The sequence below is a fragment of the Manis pentadactyla genome, chromosome 16 (genome assembly GCF_030020395.1).
Source record: "Manis pentadactyla isolate mManPen7 chromosome 16, mManPen7.hap1, whole genome shotgun sequence".
NCBI classification, from domain to species: Eukaryota; Metazoa; Chordata; class Mammalia; order Pholidota; family Manidae; genus Manis; species Manis pentadactyla.
This window is the reverse complement of record NC_080034.1, coordinates 51,349,730-51,369,702: the sequence shown is the minus strand read 5'-3', so window position 1 is coordinate 51,369,702 and position 19,973 is coordinate 51,349,730. Positions and strand designations below refer to the sequence as shown.

At 43.1% G+C, this 19,973-nt stretch overlaps 1 protein-coding gene across 4 annotated transcripts in view; it reads right to left on the bottom strand.

Annotated features, from left to right (window-relative positions):
* Nucleotides 1-19,973, bottom strand: part of DTNBP1 (dystrobrevin binding protein 1) — a 156,652-nt gene that overhangs the window by 1,662 nt on the left and 135,017 nt on the right. For all 4 annotated transcript variants that reach the window (XM_036890614.2, XM_057493639.1, XM_057493637.1 and 1 more), the window contains 2 exons: nucleotides 7,752-7,907; nucleotides 17-160 (listed from right to left, as the gene is read on the bottom strand). In XM_036890614.2, coding sequence (XP_036746509.1) covers nucleotides 17-160; nucleotides 7,752-7,907 — 300 coding nt within the window. The remainder of the gene's footprint in view (nucleotides 1-16; nucleotides 161-7,751; nucleotides 7,908-19,973) is intronic.

Below are 19,973 nucleotides of genomic sequence, written 5' to 3'. Positions count from 1 at the left end.
CAGCTACACAGCCTACCTAGGACGGGAGACAGCGCAGCGTTATCTTCTCCGCCTGAGTTCAAGAAGACATCCAGGGCCTCCTGGTCAGATATGTCCACCAGGTCCATCTGCTCCAACATGTCAATATTCACTTCCATGGACGACATGCTGCCCATGGGCTCTGGGAAGAGAGAACACAGGAAGTTATGCTTTTGTTTTCAGTATTTTAAAAGCCTAATTTCAACCGCATTAGGCTCACTACATTGTTTTTTAGGTATAAAGTATCTCCTGCTACTGCAAACTTCAAAAATAAGAGCTTACAGCAATGTGTTACTAAAGGACGGGTTCCAGTTCGGCATTTCAACTCCATCCTGTGGAGCAGCGTTGTTCGCCAGCCACCTCCCACCCCTCTGCCTGCAGGCAAAGACAGACGCATCCGGCATTAAGCAGGTCTCTGCTGCTGGAGGTAGGTGCTGCCTCAGAGGAGACGGCCTGCAGCTGCACGAGGGGGGCGCCCTCTGGCCAGACATCCCCCTACCTTCTGCCTGCAGCTGCCCCCAAACTTAGTGGAAGTCTCACTGCCCTGGTGATATTTCTCTAGTCTTCAATCGTAATGGCAGACAAGGTTTGTGACTCCAAGTCGGCAGATGGAACCGAGAGCTCCATGCTATGAAAGCACAGACGGTGGGGAGGAAGCCAGCCCAGCAGCGAAAGGAGGCTGTGAGGCCACGAGGAGTCAGTCTGAGCTGGCACTGGGGGAAGGCTGCCTCCCGGGTCTGATGCTCTTATTAAACCACCTCTGTGGTCCAGGAAACTACAAGCCATCTAGTCACCCCAGACAGTGCCTGAAAGGAGGAAATGCTTCCACATGTGGACACAGCCTGAACCCCGGGTCTCACAGGAATATAAACTGAAGATCCAATTGAGACTTCACAGCACACACACAGAACACATCACCGAACAAGGGCCAGCAGAAACAAACTCGGTTATTAGCATCCTTTCCCAAGAATTTTAAATTACTTTTAATATTTGAATTAACATGGAATTTAAAAAATGAACAAGGTGTCAAAAATAAGACCAGGCATTTGAAAAAGTCAAGTGATTTCTAGATAGGAAAAATTTACTCACTGAAATGTAAAACTGGGGGCATCACTTTAATTGATTTATTGAGAGCCAAATAGAGGACTAGTGAAACAGGTGAAGGATTGAATAAGTTCTCCACTACACAGCAAGAAAATAGAAAGGTGGGACATGGGTACATTCAGAGTTCCAAGGTGAGACAGAGGCTGGGCCAGAGCAGCCAAATTCAAACAGGCTCCTTCCGGAGTTCAAGACCTGACGTCCTGGGATTCAGAAGCCGGAAGAGGTTCCAAGAAAGAAGATTCCCTCACATACACTGGCTGCCGAGAAACTGGCAGGCATCAAAGGACAGAGTAGGAAAGATAAGGAAACCGACGGCTTCTCAACAATAAAAGCCGGAAGAGAGTGGAATAATACGTTCAAAGAGGTGAGATAAATGCCATCTTTCAAGTTATCATTAAATAGCATTTAAGATAAACTGTTAAGATACAAGCACTGTCAGGCAGAAGCATGTTACCATGAGCCTGTGCTCGGCTATAGGCGTGAGGAAGGCAGTGACAGTAACAGGAGGAAGGCTTATGATGCAAGAAAGCATTAAATGTGTGAATTTGTGAGTATGTGTAAAACTGAATAATGCAATCATAATCTTATCTAATTCGAGGGACTTCACTCTGGCAGAACTCCCAGGCTGAGCAGCCGTGAGTAAGGAGGCAGGGTGAGAGAGGAAGCTGTGGAGACCTGACTCGCCTGGGACGTAGGAGAATCTGATTATATCTATCTCTAGGGACACAAAAGTCCAGCACTAAAATCAGAGAAAAGAGAATGTGGTTTCTACTTAAAGCTTTTATTATGGTTTAGATGACCCCAGATGAAGTGGGACCTTCCAGAACAAGGCAGTCAGCAGCCAGCCAGCATCAGCCTGCTCTGCCTCAGGCTCCACTAGGCTGTCAACCTGGGCCACGGCCACATTCAGGTCACAGCTGCTGCACAGCCTGGCTGACACGAATCCACAGGGGACACCGGGTCAGTGCTGCCCCAGGGCATCATCTAGGCTGACTGCTCAGGCAGCTCTTGCTGGCGTGGTGCTCGGACCTGTACTGGGGCGGGGAACACGACTCTCCTGTGGCTGGGCTGCTGGAAGGTGGGTAACATGCAGGTTTTCCTGTGCAGTAAGGAGGCCTTTCTCCTTTTTGGTTTCTGCCCTTGCTTTGACTTATCTCTATTGTCTATGCCATCCTCTAATTAAAACAAGACTGGAAAAAATTGGACTAAAAAGCATTGGACAAGTTTTCAGGAAAATAGCACTAAGTAAGATGGTATGAAGCCAGTATGGTGGTAATCGTGAATGTAAATGAATGAAATTTGCCAGACTGTAAGATTGAATTTATAGGAGACACTCCTAAAACAAAGACACAGAAACATTAGAAGTTTGAGAAGAATGGCAAGTAGGTAAATAAAATTAACTTGAAGAAAGTTGACATAGCTAGGCAGACGTTAAGGGGGGAAAAGCACATCTATTTGCCATGAAGATGATTAAAAGTTTGTGTGATAAAGTAAAAAAATGGCAAAATGACAAGGAAAAAGTGACAAATCCATAATCAATGGATAAGGAATAATTACGCAACCCAAAATTTATTAACAGTATTTAACCCAGTTAACAAGCTCGATGACATGGACACGTGAGCCCCGCACCTATCACGTAGAATCTTGTTTTCAAATACACGTGAAACATGTAGGAAAACGCTGTACCAGGCCATACAGGTAGTCCTGGGAAGAAAAGAAAATCAAAATACCATCCTCTAACCACAAAGAAATTTAATTAGAAGCTAGTAACAAAAGGTATTTCAATATTATTTAAAAACACAGTTCTAAATAGTTCACAAGACAAAAGAGAAATCTTAACAGGAAAATTTAAATACTCATTAAGTTACCAAAACTTCTACAATTCTGTTAAATTGGTACCTCAAGTGAAAAATTCATAGTTTTGAATGCATCAGAAGAATACTGGAAATCTAACCTAAATATTCAACTTAAATTAGACCAAGAAACAAAACCCAGAAAATGCCCAGCACTACAGAGGAGCAATTAATTAAAGGTATGGTAGGAAGAACAAAACTGCAAGATGGATCTTTGGGGAAAACAGAAATGAGTGTTTTAGGATTCGTCATGAAGAAAAGGCACAGATGGACATCTAAGGACTGTGAAGGGAAACCTCACCCCCAGTACCACAGACTCAGGTGAACAGCATGGACCACACTGAAACCTAAACGAGCTGGATGGATTCCATGGAAAACTTGCTAAATTAATGAGACAGGAAACTTCTCAAGCATCAGAGAAAATGAGCAGAGAACCCCCCCACAGAGAAGTCACTGGTCTGGGACGCCAGCGAGAGGCCACCACGGTGTGCACAGGGAAACCCAACACCCTTCAGACACTAGTTCTTCCTCTGCAGAAACTGAGCACCATTCCAATTAAATCCTGGAAAGGCTTTTCACAGAACTTGAAAATCTGATTTTATCATTAACATAGAAGAACAAGAGCCAAGATCAGCCAAGACAATGCTAAAGAACAAACAAGGTGTAAGGTGCACAGGGTGTGGGAGAGCGGCTCCAGCGCACGCACCCTGGTTTCACGGGAAGTCCCTCAGCTGAGGGCACTGGTAACGTGCCAGGTGCTCCTTGTGGGGCATCCTGGGTGCTGCGGATGCCAGAAGCAGCCCTACCCCAGTCACACCAAGCAAACCCCCCCCCACCACCACCACACTGCCAAATGTTCCCTGGGGGCAAAGCTGCCCCTGGCTGAGGGCCAACTGCTCGGTGAAGAATTACCAGGAGAATGCAGGTTGGGCTCACGGCTAGACAAATAGGAGACAGAGCAGGACAGATAGCCTAGAAAAGCCTCGCACGGTGCTGGAATTGATGGAAGGCAGTGAGGCGGTGCAGAAAGCATGCTGGTGCCGAGATGAGTGGTCACTGCTGCAGAAAAAATTATGATTGGATCCTTACTTCACAGTGTACACAAAAATCAACTGGTGGTGGATTTAAGAACCAAATATAAAATGGAAAATATCAAAACTCTGAGCATAAAACTCAGTAGAATGTTCTTTCGACCTGAAGTCACATCCAGGTTACACCTGTGGCCTTGTAACTTGCACAGAAGGATTTCCTGAACACAAAAGTTCAAACCATAAGCAAACAAAAAAATGAGCAAAGCTGATCACATTCAAGATAAACACACTTGGCAAAGACCACCTAGAGAAGATAAGTCACAGCATGAGAGAAGCTGTGTATTTTTTCAATGGAAATACATTCTAAGAATGAATATGAATTGAGTGAAATGTTATCAGTATGGGTGATGATAATGAAAATGCCTTCCTGAGAAATGAGAAAGCAGGCTTCGTAGAGATACATACAGTGTAAAGCCATTGCTATAAAGCTTTTAAAATGTGCAAAGTATACCACACACTGATGTGAAATCCACGTGTAGGACACGTATGAGGAGACAAGTCACTTCTGGAGGAGAGCGGGGGGTTGGGGCCTTCAACGGTGCTGGTGATGTTTTATTTCTTCAGCTGGGTGGTCAGAATTTGGTTTGGATTATTCATTATACCTTTTTGTATGTCTAGAATATCTCAATATTTTACTTTGCTTCAGATATTTTACAAATGTTAACATGTTATATCTGGAAATGGGTATGTTATATTGTTTTCAGGTCTTTTCTGGATATTTCAAATACTTCCTAATTAAAATGAAAACCAGTAATGGATCATAGTAAGTTTCAAAGTTCTAAATAAAACCCTCACAGGGAGATAATCATCAAAAGTTAAAATCATAAGATGGCAATTTTATTTGAGGTAGTTTTGCATTCTGTATTGACTCTTGGGGTCACCATGTTAGTACAGGTGCACTTTTATCTGTTCTGTCTCTTCTGATTTTGTTAATTTTGTCCCTGGCCCAAACATCAGCTCCTAGGGCACTGGGTCCACTCTGGAGCATCCCAGGGCTGAGTCAGAATGTCTGGGGGCACAGGGGAGCACCCCCTGGCCTCAGAGGATTCAGCTTCACTAGATTACTGGTTTGCAAGGGAAGCACAGGAATCAGATCTAACTGTAGGCATACACAGGCATCTCCAAGGTGATCTACTCATAACTAACTACATCTTCAAGATACCCTGGCCCTCAGCAGTACTAGAAAGGCAATAAAAATGCTTTTCGGAGAAAAGAGGATCATCAGGTGGGTGGAAGACAAAACCTGGGTCAGGGCCTCATGAAGCAGCTGGCTGCGCTGGGCCCCAACAGCACTCGGAACTGCCGGATCCCGGGGCCCCGAGCCCTCTGCCTCCCGGCGCGCCGCGGGCCCTTGCTCCTCCTCAGGCACGTGAAGCCCTCTGCCCTGGGCAAGGGGTCTCCATCCAGCTCTACCCGCATGCAAGTGATCACAGAGGTCCCTCCCCCTTCTCGCTGATAATTTCTGGATAAAACTTTTCATGCCCTTGTCTTAAAGAATGATGTTTTGGAAAGTGAGAAAAATGCAGACTGCTATTTCTGATTTAGCGGCGTGGGCCCAAAATACCATGTTCACTGTAGACATTTTTTACTTTGATTGATTCTTCTAAATTAAACGTCCCCATGTTCATCATTGGAGATGAATACTCTGTGAGAAAGGGATGTGGGACTCGCCGGGCTGGGATGGCCAAGGATGCTCTGCACAGCCCCGAGATGCGCCCGCTGGTAGCGGTTAGGCCTTGTCGGTTCCAGCTGGAGCAGAGATAACAAGGCCAAGCCCTCCAGCTTTCAAACTCTACACATGGGCCAACATGGGCCTGACACCATTTTTTTTTAACCTTCAAAAAAAAAAAAATCAGCCTAACACTGTTTTGAATGAAGAAGATTATTTTTCAGGTGCTCAAAACCACAAGAATTCAATTCCTTAATACTTGTTACCTACTCAACAAGTACGGGCTGAGCACTCAGCCCAGCAGTGCCCGTCTCCAGGGCGGCCAGCAATACGAAGGTGCTCGTGAGCCTGTCACGCTGCTACCGCCTCATGACCTCAGTGTGCGTCCCGGCTCTCTCGAGAATGGGAGCTGCTGAAGAGGCACTTCCACTGTCTCTGCCTCCTCCGGGCCGAGCGCGCACTGAACACTTGGCAGGCGCTCAGGAGCATGTGCTGAACTAAGCTGCAGGAGGATGAAGTGTCCAACAGGGGGCACTCCCGTGCTGCTCTCCGTCCTGCCCCTCCAGGCCCTGTCTCTTTACATGCAGGGGTGCAGGGCAGATCTGCCAGGGTGTGTGTTGTGGACGGAAATGTCCCCCAAATCCGCAGATTGAAGCCCTAACCCCCCAATATTATGGCAGAGAGAAGCCAGAGGAGGGTCCTCGCTGGGAACCAAATCAGCCACACCTCGATGTGGGGCTCCCAGCCTCCAGAACTGGGGGACGTGAGCGGCTGTTGTTAAGGCTCCCAGGCTGTGGTGGTCTGTATGGCAGCTCAAGCCAACAGCATCCACCATGAGGGGACACAAGGCCTGCTCTCTCCGAACCCTGAGCAGGTGAGGTGAGTATGCACGTCCTCTGAGGGAGCATGCAGCCTGACTTTTCTAGATGGAGACAGACTCTAGGTCAGTGGGGTACAAAGGGGAAAAGCTGACTAAGATAAAGCCAGGAAACTTCAAATCTGTTCTACCCACACTAAGTTAAAAGCATTATCCACGCAGTGAACCTCTCAGTGCATTCAGATGTTGCTATCCATCTGTTTTCTGTGCTATTTTCCTTTCTCTGCCTTTGATTTCCTCAGGTGGTTCTGGGGGATGACAGAATTGAGTGACAAGGAAGATGAGAAGGGAGGGTGGCAGGGATAAATGCAGGGCACGGCCAGGGAAGAGGCTGATGGCTGAGCACAGAGCTGTGGGCAGCAGAGGGAGTGTCGGGAGGTGGCCAGGCACTGCCAACAGAGGGCGGCCGCACAGGTAGACGTTTCTGCACACCGCCCATGGTGACCGGTGACAGGAAATGTAAGCCACCTGACGCCACTGGCCCTGCCAACCCCAGCCACCCCCACTGAGGTCTTGAGGCCGGATGGAGGAGCCTGGTCCCTGACTTCTCCCCTGCTCAGCTTGTTCTTGGGACTCTCAGAGATGCACACAAACAGGGGCATGCCATCTACAGAGGGGTAAATGAATGCAAATGTTCAACGGACTGGTTACCTGCACTAGGCACACATCCTGACCTTGAAGACACAGCTGTTAAATCAGACCCCTTTCAGGACCTGACAGCTGCCCATACAAGATTAAGAAACGTTAGATGCAAAGTCAGGTATTGTGTACAGTTTGAGACCAAGTAGATAGAGAGGCGCTCTCTCTCTCACGCACAGACTAAGAATCACCTAAAATAGCAAGAGACTTTGGGCTTTAAAATTGTGGGTAATGTTTCTTTTGTCTTTTTTTACTTAAAAAAAAATCATATCTCATGTCTTCTAAATATCTTCAAATAAAGATTAGAACTATAGGAAGAGGTAAAAACAATGACAAGACAAATATGGCAAGATGTACCCAACTCTGATTTTGGGGGTCCAGCGATGGGACTCATGAGGACTGGGTGCCCCCATGCCCCACTTGGTGGCGGGTGCACATCAGGGCATCATCTGAGTGTACCCAGGGGGTCCCCGCCCCCAGCGGCCCTCCCCCCAACTCGCCTCGCCTCTCTGCCGTCTGCAGATAGCCCGTGGACAGGTACTGCTCCATGTCCTGCTGGAAGGCTTCCTCGAAGTACTTCTGCCGCTCCTTCAGCTTCAGCTGCTGGGTGTGCTCCATCTCCAGGACCTTCTGCGTGTGCTCTGCCTCGAGTCCAGCTAAGGAAACGGGGTAATATGGGTCAAGGTTTGAAAAGGAACTAAGATCCGGCCATATCAACCCTCCAAGCTGATACTGTCATCTGCTTGTCAGAGTTGGGCTGGCGCAGCCCCCGCTGCCTGTCCACCCCCCTCACTCCTGTGACCTTGGCAAGCCAGCTCCCAGCAGTCCCACGCCTGTGCTGCGCCCTCCGCCTACAGCGACCTTCGCACACGCAGCTCCCATTCTTCACACAATAGCTGTTCACTTTCAAGACAACTTCTCAGTCAACCCTTCCACTCAAGGTGAGTCTGCTGCTCCGTCCTGAGGCTCCACAACACTGATGGAACTTGTGTATCTCACTCACACATTTCAGTACAAGGTAAAGGCTGAGGCTTCTAGAGGACTGTGACCAGGAAGACTGACCACAAATTTCTCATTTTAGTATCTTACTACTTAGCTCTGAGCCGTACACATAGTAAGCACTCAGTAGGCTTGTTAAAGAGCAAATAAATATGTGGCTACTATGTATAGGAAAAGTGCCTCTTCCTCCCTTTGCTGTTTATTAACCACGCAAACTGGCTGAAGTTTCTGAGCCTCACATTACTCACCTGAAAATGTGGCATAGAAATATTAACTAAATACCAATGTGCAAGTTAAATGAAATAATACTAGAAGAATTTTATAATTAAAGTGAATGGTGACCCTTCACATTAAGGCCAAGTCAGTAACATCAGGCAAGAACAATCAATACAGTCAGCAATAACCTCATTACACAAATAAGGACCCCAGATTTACCCTTCCATAAACACTTCCTAGTGGTTTAATCTTTCCTCCAGGCACGGAGGATGCGAAACATAAAATCAGGACAGGCATGCACCACTGTTCACCTGTACATGCGCCAAGGGTCATTTCTAAATTTGCTTTTAACTCACAAGTCCTCTGTATCCAGTAGGTAGGCTTCTAAGACAGCCTCCAGGGTCTCTGAGCCCTGGGGCACACACCCTGCATAAGCCCCCGGACTGTTAGTGTAATAGAGTTTACTAGTGTGAATGGGTCAAGCTCTGAGGCATAGGTGACTTGAGGAAAGAGAAGTCATCTGGGTGAGCTGGACCATTAAGAGCCGGGACTTCTCCTGGAGAAAGAGACCAGAAGCGGCAAGGGGTATGAGGGACATTCTCCCTTGCTGGCTTTGAAGATGGAGTGGACTGTATGGTATGGAACACAGGTGGTGTACAGGAGCTGAGAGTAGCCCCAGGCTGGGAGCCAGCAAGAAAACAGACCTCGGACTCACAACTCACAACTAGAACTTGGCCAGCAACAGGAATGAACTTTGCAGTGGATTCCTCTCCAGTCTCCAGAATGGCGTGTGGCACTCTGACCTCAGCCTGTGAGACCCTGAGCAGGGAACCCAGCCACAGCAGCCTTGACTTCAGACCTATCCACTGCAATCTAACCCACGTGTGTTGTGAACCACTGCATTTGTGGTGATCTATTACGCTGCCACATGGGCCACTTCAAACAGGTTGTATGAATTCAGCCTCCACCCGAATCCGACTGGCTGAAGAATCAAGAAACAACTTGAGTGCTTTTACATGAAGAAATATTTTGCAATGCTTACTCTGTGGAAGACAGGAAACTAGCTTGAATTTGGTGGAAGAACAAAAAGTTTCAACTAAGTTACTCTCCTGGGATGAACACAGGGCCCCAAACCCTGAAAAAATAATTCCACCTGAGACCTTGTTTCCTCTGGTTTACCTGTGGAGAGCGTCAACATCTTTGGGGTGTTAGAACTCATTCACTTCAGTAATAACAAAACAAATTTGATTAAAAACAGGCGGAGGATTTGAATAGACGTTTTCCCAAAGAAGACATACAGATAGCCAACAGGCACATGAAAAGATGTTCCACATCACTACACATCAGGGAAATGCAAACAAAACCCACAATGAGATACCACCTTGCACTTGGCAGAATGGCTGTTGTCCTGAGACAAGAGGTGACAAATGTTGACGATGTGGAGAAAAGGCAGCCTGGTGCACTGCTGGTGGGAATGTCAACTGGTGCGGCCACTGCGGAAAAGAGTATGCAGGGTCCTCAAAAAACTGAAAATAGAGATACTGTAAGATCCAGCAGTTCCACTTCTGGGTATCTGCATTCAAAGAAAATGAAAACAGACCCTGAAGAGCTGTCCGCAGCACTCATGCAGCATGATGCACAACAGCCAAGGTATGGGAACAACGAAGTGTCCGGCAGCGGATGAATGGATGAGGAAAATGTACACACACAGGAGTATTTTCAGCCTTGAGAAAGAAGGAAATCCTGCTATACGAGACAACACGGATGGGCCTTGAGGGCATTGTGCTTAATGAAAGAAGTCAGACAAACACTGTATCTTACTTAGCTGTGGTATTTAAAAAATGAGAACTCACAGAAACAGAGAGTAGAATGGTAGTTACCCAGAACAAAACAGAACAGCAGCTGACTCAGACACTGAGAAGGGACTGGTGGGGACCATGGGGGAGGGGCTGGTGGGTGATGGGGAGGGTGAGGGGGATAATGGGGCACAAAACTCTCAGTCACAATATAGGTTGGTACCAGGGATGATGGTGGTACAGCATGGAGAATATAGCCAATGATTCTGTAACATCTTCATATGTTGATAGTAACTGCACTAATTTGGGTGAGGATTTAATAATATGGGTAACTGTTGAACCACTGTGGTATACTTGATATCCTTCAGACACTTAAGAATTAGTCACCTTTCAGTGTCCTTAGTAAATCTGGAAGGAATTTAGAGTGTACTCCTAAGAGGGGAAAGAAAGAACTGGAGAGGATGTCCTTTCATTGCTTCACTTCAGCCATCAACCTGTCTGTTCACATGCTTCCTCACTGCCAAGTGCATGAGAATAAGCCAACCCCAAGGAAAGGTGTGCTTCCGACATTCAAACAATGTTCAATTAATCTTTAAAATAAAAAAAGCCAGAATAAGCAGTTCAAAAGCAAAGATCAAGGTAGAAATCAAAGGGGATTTCATTAAACAATATTTTGTTTTAATTGAATTAAGATTTTCTATAAATATACAGAGAGAAAGTTCTGTAACTTGAAAACTTTCATTCTTCTCTTGGCTTCCATTCAATTTTCTCATGTTTCTGAATTTTACGTCCTATGGATTTTTATATCTTAGGACTTTTATCTTGGAATGAAATCAAATCATGTCTCAACACTCACAAAGGGTTGTAGGGCTGGACTAGGGAATTTAGATCACTTGAAGAAAAGAAAATCACTGTTTTTAGTTTTAAATCTTGTTACACATTATTTGAAATATTCCTACCTGCTTTACACTGGCCCCACTCTATTTCAGAGCCCCTCTGCACCTCAGGGCTGACCGCTACACTAGGACCTGGAGAGCTGAGCACACTGCAGTCCCCCCACTCTGCACTCAGGTCCATGAAGAAAAAGCCCACCGCAGACATTAAGAACAGCTGTGCTGCTCAGCGGCCAGGTCGCCCTCGGCTACAAGCCTGAGGGAGGATGTGCTAGCGTGCCTTGTGCCCTGGAGCCAAGAGCCCAGCTTTCACCAAGAAACCATCACATTAAGGAGTGGAGAGATGATGGAAGGACATTTGAGGGATAATTTCAAATCCAGGGATTTAGTAGCTTCTGCATTTTACAATGACTATGGAAAAATATAAATTATAGAACATTTCCTACAAGGAAAAATGACCCCTAGTTCACAAGATAGCATTTATTATGCTGGGAAAAGCAAAACAAATACAAAGACTTCAAGAACTTCAACAAATAGCCCAAAGATGAAAAAGAAAAAAAAAAACCCATGAAAATGATGCAGTGGCTCTCCCACCAGGAGTCAGGAGGGATCCTTTAATCCCATTATCAGCCCAGGTCTGTGGCTCCTTTTATTTCAACTCCAGATCATTTCTCAAGTTTTATCTGACTGCAGCTTCCACTTTAGCCACTGCTATCAATTTCAAATGGATAATTTCTCAAAACAACAAAAAAAATTCCATTACCAGGGAAGATGGTATAATCAATTCTCAATTACATGTTTTAATGGGGCATAAGGATGGCACAAGATACATGAAATATAAAAAAAAAATCTATCAAGCTCATTTCAGGAACAATTTCAACCTATTCCACAACTAACCTTTTAAAAGAACTGATAAATAATAAAAGTAGTGAGGTGTTAATGAATGAACTTGGCCCCCACAGCTGCTGGGAGGAAGAAAATGGATGTGAGGAACACCAGGATAAACCTCTCTGCTAAGAGGTTAATGAGAATCTCTTTAATTCAAAAATGTTAGAAGAGAATAAAATATAATTGAGTTAAGAAAAATTCTGGTGGCCTATACAGAATATCAGATTGACAACATTTCATTTAAGATAAATAACCAAGATTAAGAATAACTTTAAAATCCATAATTTAAATATTTACAGCTCACATGTTCTTATATTGTTAGAGAATACAAATTTTGTGAGGCTAAAAACGTGACATGATCAAGGGAGAACTGAAATACCTGTAAATTTCTAAACACAAATAGGTGAACAAATCTTTCCAAATTATGGCAGATAAAGATTCAACTGTCGTGACTTCTTCATGAACATATCTCCCCGGGCAAGGAAAACAAAAGCAAAAATGAACAAGTGTGACTATATCAAGCTGAAAAGCTTCTGTACAGCAAAGGACACCATCAACAGAACAAAAAGGTATCCTACAGTATGGGAGAATATATTCGTAAATGACAGATCCGATAAAGGGTTGACATCCAATATATATAAAGAGCTCACGCATCTTAACAAACAAAAAGCAAATAATCCAATTAAAAAATGGGCAGAGGAGCTGAAGAGACAGTTCTCTAAAGAAGAAATTCAGATGGGCCAACACACACATGAAAAGATGCTCCACATTGCTAATCATCAGAGAAATGCAAATTAAAACCACAATGAGGTATCACCTCACACCAGTAAGGATGGCTACTATCCAAAAGACAAACAAGAACAAATGTTGGCGAGGTTGTGGAGAAAGGGGAACCCTCCTACACTGCTGGTGGGAATGTAAATTAGTTCAACCATTGTGGAAAGCAGTATGGAGGTTCCTCAAAATGCTCAAAATAGACTTACCATTTGACCCAGGAATTCTACTTCTAGGAATTTACCCTTAGAATGCAACACTCCAGTTTGAAAAAGACAGATGCACCCCTATGTTTATCGCAGCACTATTTACACTAGCCAGGAAATGGAAGCAACCTAAGTGTCCATCAGTAGATGAATGGATAAAGAAGATGTGGTACATATACACAATGGAACATGATTCAGCCATAAGAAGAAAACAAATCCTACCATTTGCAACAACATGGATGGAGCTAGAGGATATTATGCTCAGTGAAATAAGCCAAGCAGAGAAAGACAAATACCAAATGATTTCACTCATTTGTGGAGTATAAGAAAAAAGGAAAAACTGAAGGAACAAAACAGCAGCAGAATCACAGAACCCAAGAATGGACTAACGGTTACCAAAGGGAAAGAGACTGGGGAGAATGGGAGGGTAGGGAGGGATTAGGGCGGGGAAGAAGAAAGGGGGTATTATGATTAGCATGTATAATGTGGGGGGGAGGAATGGGGAGGGCTGTGCAACACAGAGAAGACAAGTAGTGATTCTACAACATCCTACTATGCTGATGGACAGTGACTGTAATGGGGTTTGTGGGGGGAACTTGGGGTAGGGGAGAGCCTAGTAAACATAATGTTCTTCATGTAATTATAGATTAATGATAACAAAATAAAAACAAAAAACAAACAGCAAAAAAACCCAACTAAAAAACCCCAAAAAACAAACAAACAAAAAATTCAACTGTCAACAGGCTGTCAAAATGATATGACCACTAAAGGCTACACCAAATTCTGTCAGTATGATAGAACTTACAAACTGGGATTAACTGACACTGTTATGCTTCTAATTATTTGCATTTACTCAATGGGTTATTTGATGCACAAACAATGCATCTACATTGTGGAAAATTTTTAATCATAAAAAAGATACACATAAGGTGAAAATTCCTCCAAAGTCACCCTAAATAAATGATCATCACAACTAGCACTTTGGTGTACCAGGTTTTCTTTTCTCAGATTAGGTTAAACTATATGAAGTTACAATAATCAATTTTTTTATGCCACTAAAAGTTGTTTTTAACTTTTTACTTTGACATAGCTGTAGGTTCACAGGATGCCATCAAGAAATATACAGGGCAGCCCCGTGCACCCATCCCCAGCCTCCCCCAATGCTAACATTGTGTATGGAATTATGGTACACTATCAAAACCAAAAAAGAAAAAAAATGTCATCAGTACAATCCACAGAGCTTATTCAGGTTTCACCATCCATACACACACTCAAGTGTGTGTGTGGGGAGCTCCATGCAGTCTCATCACATGTACAGTTTTGGGTAACAACCATAATCAAGATATCCAATGGCACCATCACAAGGCCCCTCATGTTACCCTCTGGAGCTAGGACTCCCTTCCTCCCGGCCCCCTCCCCAACTACTCAGCTGTCCTCCAAATCTGTAATTATGCTGTTTCATGAATGTTACATAAATGGAAATATACAGTATATAGCCTTTCAAAATTGGCTTTTTTTCACTCAGCATAAATTCCTGGAGGTTCACCCAAGCAGTTGCATGTATTGATAATTTGTTCCTTTCTATGGCTGAGTAGAATTTCATGGTATGGATGTACCAGTTTGTTTAACCACTCACCCATGGAAGGACACCTGGGTGGTTTCTAGCTTTTGGCTATTATCAACAAAGCTGCTATGGATATTTGTATATCAGTTCCTGGATGGAAATAAGTCATTTTCTCTGAGATAAATGTCCAAGTATGCAATCACTGGGTCATAAAATAAATGCATTTTTTTTTAGCTTTTAAAGGAACCATGACACCCTTTTGTGGCGTGGCTGTTCCATTTTCTATCCCCCCATCAATGTGTCAGCGACCTGCTTCCCCTGCACCCTCACAGCATTTGGTGAGACCTATTCACTGTAATACAGGGGATGTTTCTTCCCTCCTCCTTTTTCCTGGAGTGTCTGTTACAAGCAAGTCTCAATTTCCTCTTAAATATTTTCAACAATTGCTATTTTTCTAAAGGTACTTAAGAAAATTTTTCTTTTTCCCCTGCTTTATTTACATTTGAACTTAGTAAAATGTACTTAATTTTAGAAAAAAATCTATTCAGGAATTGAAGACTTGTTAGAAGATGACAAAATATACAACAGGATATATCTTCCAGTTTGAAAACCCATCTATTCTGTACTTTAACCATTTATAGTACATTTTATTTCTACCTTAACTTAGGTTTCAGAATAAGGCACTGTGGGCCACATTTAGTCTCCCAACCTCCAGTCCACCTTAAAAAAGGAATACAAATAATTTCAGATTGACCAAAAAAAGACCTGTACTTAGTACTTTCCTAGAATTGGTTTTTTTATACATGCATTTAAAAGATATCAACTTCTATGCTCTGTTTCCACAGTTTTTAAAAGTTTTCAGTATAGCTTTCATCAACTACTAGTTCCAAGACAGACTTGTAATTATCTTATACCACACTTTATTTCTATAAGTATTCTGATATCACAGGGCCCTTCTTCCTCAGAACTGGTATTTGGGGGAAGAAATTCTCTTGCACACTCAAGTTAACACATTTTTAAAAAGTTAAATGACTTTTTAGAGAACTTTTCTTCACTGCCCTCCAACACATGCACACACACATGCATACCCTTATACACATTTATCAAGAACCAAATGGAACTTACTTCTTTTACATGCAACTACAAAAGGATGCTTCTTACCTAAAATATAGTAGTTTATAATAATGGCAGGTTTTGCAGACAGTCAGAATAAATATCCCTATTAGACAATGAAGAACTCACAGCCACTCCTAAGGAGACTTCACCAAGTTCAGCCTTTCAGAACAGCTACCAAACAGCTGTTTCCTAAACCTGGGTCACAGGAAACATTATTCCAGCATTTACACTTCTGAGGCACTTTGAACATTTCTACCAATTGTCCTGAAGAAAATCACCACTACATAGAGTATCAGCAAAAGAGTGTAAGGTTTACTGAAAACAGTGAGACAAACACTCAGCTATACCTTACCTTGTATAGGTGGGCACGGCAGCTTAGCTGGCCTTGATGTAGCTGTGCATCTCTCAGCCACAGAGTTCACCCTTTCAGGCCCTGGATTTCCCAGCAGTTAAATACTATGATTCTATTTTTATTTCCTTTTGTTTAGAGCAGGAAGAGGTAATCCCAAATCCTGTCTACTTTTTGGTAAAATTATATGAAAATCAGATTAGCAGTAAGGAATTTAGGACCTTTTGAATTAGTGACATTTCAAGAAGATTAGCTTCAACTATTAACAAAAACCTGACCTTATTTATTTTCCTGGTCATTTTACTGCTTAAAGAATGATTAGAACTCAAAGGCTTAAAATTAATAGATAGGTGAGGAGTACAATCAGTCTGTGGTCAGAGGCTTCATGACCTATTAACCTTTTCATGCTTCATGGATTTCAAGGTGGGAGGTTGACAGTAGCACTTGGTGGCCTAAATGAGTCAAGGCAGCATCAAAACTGCTGTACTACCTGCACAGGACCAACAAGCAGCTCAGTGGATGAGTCACAGTGAAAAGCAGTGGTTCAATTTCTGGGAAAGTGGGATTCTGTGACATGCTGATAAAAGATACTTTTTACAGAAGCAGTACAAAACAATGATAAAATACAAACCTAGGCAGGGGCAGAAAAAGATGGTGGTGTGAGAAGTGAAGCAGAAACCTCCTCCCCAAACCACATATAACATGAAAATACAACAAATACAACTAATCCTGAAAAAGCAACCTAAAAGACTGCAAGAGACAGCCTACATCTGGGGAAAAGAGAAGACCTCATGGAAAAGGGTAAAGTGGCAAAGCTGTGATCCAGTGGGACCTAAGCCCTCCCCTCACCCAAGCTCACAGGTGGGAAGAAGAGAAATGGAGCGGGGAGGGAAGAGAAGCCCAGGACCACTAAACTCCCAGCCCTGGAGGTCTGGTTTGGGAGCACAAACCCACATTACATGGTGCTCTGGAGATTATAGGGGTTGGAAAGCGAAGACGGGTGGAATACTCAGAGAGACTGGGATTCGAGCTGCTTGTGGAAAATGGTACCCACAACCGGCCACTCAGGGACAAAAGAAAGGTGGGCACTTTGATAGATAGACTTCCCAACAGTGAGAGGGCTGCTAAAGGGGCAAGGATTACACAGAGCTTGCTGCTCAGGAGAAAGGACAGGTAAACAGAACTGTCCTGGTACATGCAGCGAGCAGGACGGGAACTGTCAGGAGCTTCGGGTGCTCCATCCCCCTTTGCTGGCAACACAGTACCAAGCCCCCCCCCCCAACTCTGATACATAGCCTGCAGCTCCTTTCTCCCAGCTGGCACTGTTCTGCTCACCTGCCGCCCTGCGATCGTGCCAGGCCAGCCAGATGGCGGCCCTGCCTACAACAGATACAGGGTTGTAATGGAGAGCCTCCTCCTGGCATGCTCAGCCTGCTGGCCTTGGCAGTGGAGGCAGGCACTGCACCCGGGAAGGAGGAAAGAGCTCTTTCCTCCCGGTAGGCACTGACACCACTCTCCTGTAATCCCCATCATTCATCCAGGGACTGAGCAGCTCCAGAGAGTAGAGCTTCTGGGCACTAGAGGATGTCACCTACACAAGGTTGTTATTCCATAATCACTGGAAATATGAAATGGCAAGAGAATCCTGTACAAACCCAAATCCCTCAAACACAAGAAAGAGGGCTAAGTGAAACTGAAATAACCAATCTTCTTGAAAAAGATCTTAAATAAAAATCATAACCAAGTTCACGGAGCTACAGAAAAGTATACAAGATCTCAGGGAGGAATTCAAGAGACAGAAACTTTAAAAAATACATTATTTGAAATGAAACATACAGTGGAGGGATTTAAAGGCAGATTAGTTCAGCTAAGGGACTAGTGATTACCAAAGGGGAGGGGAGTGGGAGGGCAGGTTGGGAGAGAGGGAGGGAGATGGGGATTGAGGGGTATTATGTTTAGTACACATGGTGTGAGGGGTCATGGGGAGAACAGTGTAGCACAGAGAAGACAAATAGTGAATCTATGGCATCTTACTCACTGATGGACAGTGACTGCAATGAGGTGTGGGTGGGGACTTGATAATATGGGTAAATGTAGTAACCATATTGTTTTTTTATGTGAAATCTTCATAAGAGCGTATATCAACGATACCTTAATAAAATTTTTTTTTTAAGTGAAGGGATTGGAAAAAGATATTTATGTAACTAATAGGGAGAAAAAAGCAGGTGTTGCAGTACTAGTATCAGACAAAATAGACTTCAAAACAAAGAAAGTAACAAGAGACAAAGAAGGACATTACATAAGGATAAAAGGGTCAGTCCAACATGAGGATATAACCATTATAAATACCTATGCATCCAATATAGGAGCACCTAATTATGTGAAACAAATGCTAACAGAATTATAGGGGGAAATAGAATGCAATGCATTCATTTTAGGAGACTTCAACACACCACTCACTCCAAAGGATGGATCAACAAGATAGAAAATAAGTAAGGAGACAGAGGCACTAAACAACACATTAGAACACATGGACCTAACAGACATCTACAGAATACTCTGCCCAAAAGCAGCAGGATACACATTCTTCTTAAGTGCACATGGAACATTTTCCAGAATAGAACATATACTAGGACACAAAAATGGCCTCAGTAAATTTGAAAAGTTTGAAATTTACCAACCAGCTTCTCAGACCACAGAGGTATGAAAATAGAAATAAATTATGTGAAGAAAACAAAAAAGCCCATAAAAACATAGAGGTTTAACAACATGCTCCTAAATAACCAATGGATCAATGACCAAATAAAAACAGAGATTAAGCAATATATAGAGACAAATGAAAACAACAACTCAACAACCCAAAATCTTTGGGATGCAGCAAAGACCATTCTAAGAGGGACATATACTGCAATACAGGCTTACCTCAAGAAAGAAGAACAATCCCAATGAACAACCTAAACTCAAAATTAATAAAACTACAAAGAGAAGAACAAATGAGGCCCAAAGTCAGCAGAAGGAGAGACATAATAAAGATCAGAGCAGAAATAAATAAAATCAAAAGAATAAAGCAATAGAAAGAATCAAGGAAACCAGGAGCTGGTTCTTCAAGAAAATAAACAAAACAGATAAACCCCTAGCCAGACTTATCCAAAAAAAGGGAGTCTACACACATTAACAGAATCAGAAACTAGAAAGAAAAAAATCACTACGGATACCACAGAAATACAAAGAATTATTAGAGAATATTATAAAAAATTATATGCTAACAAACTGGATAATGTAGAAGAAATGGATGACTTTCTAGAAAAATACAACTTTCCAAGACTGTCCCAGGAAGAAACAGAAAATCTGAACAGACCAATTACCAGCAATGAAATTGAATTGTTAATCAAAAACTAACCAAGAACAAAATGCCTGAACCAGATGGCTTCACTACTGAATTTTATCAAACATTTAGAGAATACCTAATACCCATCCTCCTTAAAGTATTCAAAAAAGTAGAAGAGGAGAGAATACTTCCAAACTCATTCTATGAAGCCAGCATCACTCTAATACCAAAACCAGGCAAAGACCCTACAAAAAAAGAAAATTACCAATATCCCTGATGAACATAGATGCAAAAATATGCAACAAAATATTAGCAAACCAAATTCAAAAATACATCAAAAAGATCATCCATCATGATCAAGTGGGATTCATTGCAGGGATGCAAGGATAGCACAACATTTGAAAATCCATCAACATCATCCACCACATAAACAAAAAGGACAGAAACCACATGATCATCTCCATAGATGCTGAAAAAGCATTTGACAAAATTCAACATCCATTCATGATAAAAACTCTCAACAAAATGGGTATAGAGGGCAAGTACCTCTATACCTTGCAGATGACATGATACTGTACATAAAAAACTCTAAA